Raw genomic sequence first — 3,422 nt, 5'->3', positions numbered from 1 at the left:
TCCGGTCATACTGCGTTAACAATAACCTCATAGTAAAGAGACACATTTTTGTTTTTTATATCGAATTTCTATCGGATCAATATTGTAGCACCATCCTGTAGTCTTTCTTAGTTTTATTTGGAGACAGACTTTTAGTTACTCTTATTACTATTCTGTATTTATATTCTCTAATACATTGTGCATAGAAAGGTATGGTTACAAAAGTTAATAAGCTAGGTATGTGAATTGACAAATACCTTGATCCATTTTTAAATTGTCGTTATCATTTTACAAAATACCAAAAAGAGTATAGAAAGGGAGTTGATGACACAAATAGTGAACGTCAAGGCAAAGGTTAAGAAGAGTGGTAGGAAGTTGTTCCTTAATACTCACATATTTTACAGAGGTTTAGAATAAATGCAAAATTTTTTTGAACTTTAATTTCGGGAAAAACTAACTCCTTACGGTTAAGTCATATTTTATTTATAACGTTTTCTTAAAATTAACTTTTTGGAAAATCTTAGGCTCAAGTTAATCTTCGGCCCATAATTTTGTTCTTCATCTGCTCAAAATTTAACTCCATAACTAGAGGGGTCATTTTTAAACTCATGGTAATTCACAAAATAATTCAAGTTATTGCGATTTTTTAACCAATCAAATGGCGTACTGAGTCCAGGGCCATTTTTTACCACCATGTCGTTCATCAAAAACATAAAATTATTTGAATAAGGATGTTGGTTATGCTCAAGGAGGTACAGGAATTTGACACTATATATCGCTATATATTTATTGGATTTTTAAAAAGCTGCTGTGCTGGTCTCAGGCAAGTTGATGTACTACCTGTGAAGCGTCTGATAAATTTAAATACCGTTAGTTAAATTTGTACGACCCTTTATAGGTGCTATACGTATGCATTCGAATTATAAAGTTATCATTTAAAACTTCTGCAAAAAAACCATGCTACTGAACAAAAAAATGCCTTTTTAAAGCGGATACTGACCGGTGTTGATAATATACTATGAAATACAATGCCCGAGGTCAAAAGTACAGACCGAGCTTGCAGGGTCCGTGACTTTGACCGAGATTTTTGTATTTTATGGTGCAACATCAAAACCGGTTAGTATCCGGTTTATTACCTGACTGCGTCTCATCTAAAAAATAGATTTCCTTAAATAAACAAAAAACCAAGCTCGCAAAACAAACTTGAATCGTTCTTTATGTGAATTAAATTTTAATTGCTTTATTAATGGCTTCCCAATTTAATAATGGCTTCCCAAAACTATGGCTCCATGCAAGGCCCTATTAAAATAACCCAACCAAATCAACGGATTTTTTATACTAACTTTTTTTTGTATCATTAAGGTAATGATTGCTGATACGGCTTCATTTTTTTGTTATTAGCTGCTACTCGCCTGTTGTTGCTAAATCTTTTCATGTATAGCAGCTATTTTCAAAATTTACAAACTTAAAATGTTCTAGTTCTGCTGATAAAGGCATTCGATAAAAACACTCCATTAAAATTAACAACCCCAGATTTAAAATTAGCACCCATAGGCTATTAAACGAACTTTTTAATAATTCGCTGTTAGCAAATTTTTCAGGCTTTAGTTAGAAATCAAACAAAACATTTATGTATTTCTTCGTGCACCATAAACAACAACAAACCATCATGTTACCATTAGTGAGCTAAAATATCGCCTATTTTCGGCTTTAATGAGAAGTTTATGTTTAATAAACGAACAACTTTATCTAAATAATAATTCTTATATATATAAAAATTTACAAAAATGCTTAAATGCATATTTTTATTTATATTTCGTGTTCTAGAATAGAATTTACATTTGCGAAGATGATTGCACTTTGTTTCCCCTTGATTCAATCATATCACTGCGCGTGTTTCTACCGGACCAAATAAAATCTTTGTAATGCATCAGCACTTTCTGATTTCGTCCAATCACAATGAGTGTATTAATAAACGAATTCGAAAACATTATCAAAAGGGATGAAAAATACAAACCCCGGACACATACTTTGTCTACATCTCTCTGGATAGCAAAAGCCATAATGCATCTACCACAGAGGTACAATACGTATGTTAGATTTTGCGACACCATGATTAATATAATTGTTTTTACCGTTTTCTTTCGATAATTACTTGGAATTATCGTGTGCATGGATATCTGCGTTGTCTTCTTTTTAATAAAGTACAAAATCCTACAGTTTAACACAAGCATAACAACACAGAATCCAACTCCAAACGCAAGTAATAAATTATCAACCCACTCATTTGCATATATGGTGACTGGTATCCTCCTTAGAACTAAAGTCAAAGTGTCAGGTAAAGACATAATGACAGTGGAGACGAAACTACATACGATTAAAATGCTCAAGGATAAGTTTTTATTGTATATGATGGTAATACAACGATCCATTGCTAGTGATAATGTTAAACATATCGAGCAAACAGGTGGAATTCTTGCTAGGATGTTCAATACAAGATACTGTGTGCCACTATGTTGCAACAGAATGAAGCTAACCATGATAGGCACAGTAAGTATGCCGACATTAATATCAGTAATACTTAATGCTATAAAAAGTTTATTTATTTTCCCTCTTGTTTGTTTTGTTTTGTATAAACCAATTATTAAAACAACGTTCGATATAACGATCAGCATGCTAAGAGATATGAAGAGTATGACTTGTATGATTAAATCGTTTTCAAGAGGTGTTGTTAACTTGTGAATGACAAGGCTGTTATAACGGGCATTGTCCATCGCGACGTTAAATTAATTCACTTTCTCCATATTCTAACAAAAAAAAAGAAAAAAAGTCACATAATCTATGCATTAAAGATAAAAAGCTTATAAATCTTACAAAAACCCGACTGCTGACAAACACTAAAGCAGAAAAATTGTTAAAAATGTTTTTCTCATGAACCTTTACCTGCTTTTCCTGATTCCATGCACTATACATGTTATCTGTAAATATATGCTTCATTCAAACTACAATACAACGATAACGACAACGACACAAAACAAATAGCAATGTAAAAAACAAAATGCATAGCACCAAAAACAACAACAACAACACCAGAACAACACGTCTACATGATAAATACACTTCTCCGTTTGGTATTTACTACCGCGTTATACATTAAACATATCGTTTTACAAAATTACACAAGTACAGCTATAATTTACTGTCCATTAAACATTGACGACTGTAATTAAGTATTTTTATGTTTTTATAACAATACAACAACGTCATATATTCACTAATTAACGACATTTTGTGGGAAATTGTAAAGCGGACACACACAGTAAGCATTTGTAGTATCACAGTCTTTTAAAGTTTACGGTTGCCACAAAATTGGTTTCTTCTGTTAATTTTTTTTGTCAGCAAAAATATCTAACGCAGGCAATTAGAATCTCAGGCAGAGAGTG

General features: G+C 32.0%; 1 protein-coding gene across 1 annotated transcript; it reads right to left on the bottom strand.

Annotated features, from left to right (window-relative positions):
* Nucleotides 1-1,814: 1,814 nt before the first annotated feature.
* Nucleotides 1,815-2,753, bottom strand: LOC130637041 (uncharacterized). Its single transcript, XM_057446894.1, has one exon. It carries the CDS (start codon nucleotides 2,751-2,753, stop codon nucleotides 1,815-1,817), a length of 939 nt encoding a protein of 312 aa, XP_057302877.1.
* Between the last annotated feature and the right edge of the window lie 669 nt (nucleotides 2,754-3,422).

The sequence above is a fragment of the Hydractinia symbiolongicarpus genome, chromosome 3 (genome assembly GCF_029227915.1).
Source record: "Hydractinia symbiolongicarpus strain clone_291-10 chromosome 3, HSymV2.1, whole genome shotgun sequence".
NCBI lineage: Eukaryota > Metazoa > Cnidaria > Hydrozoa > Anthoathecata > Hydractiniidae > Hydractinia > Hydractinia symbiolongicarpus.
The sequence above is the reverse complement of the archived record's forward strand: the minus strand, read 5'-3'. Positions and strand labels throughout refer to the sequence as shown.

Bases quoted from the DNA above. Each gene is read 5' to 3' on its own strand.
- LOC130637041 (XM_057446894.1), bottom strand. From the start codon at position 2,753: ATGGACAATGCCCGTTATAACAGCCTTGTCATTCACAAGTTAACAACA.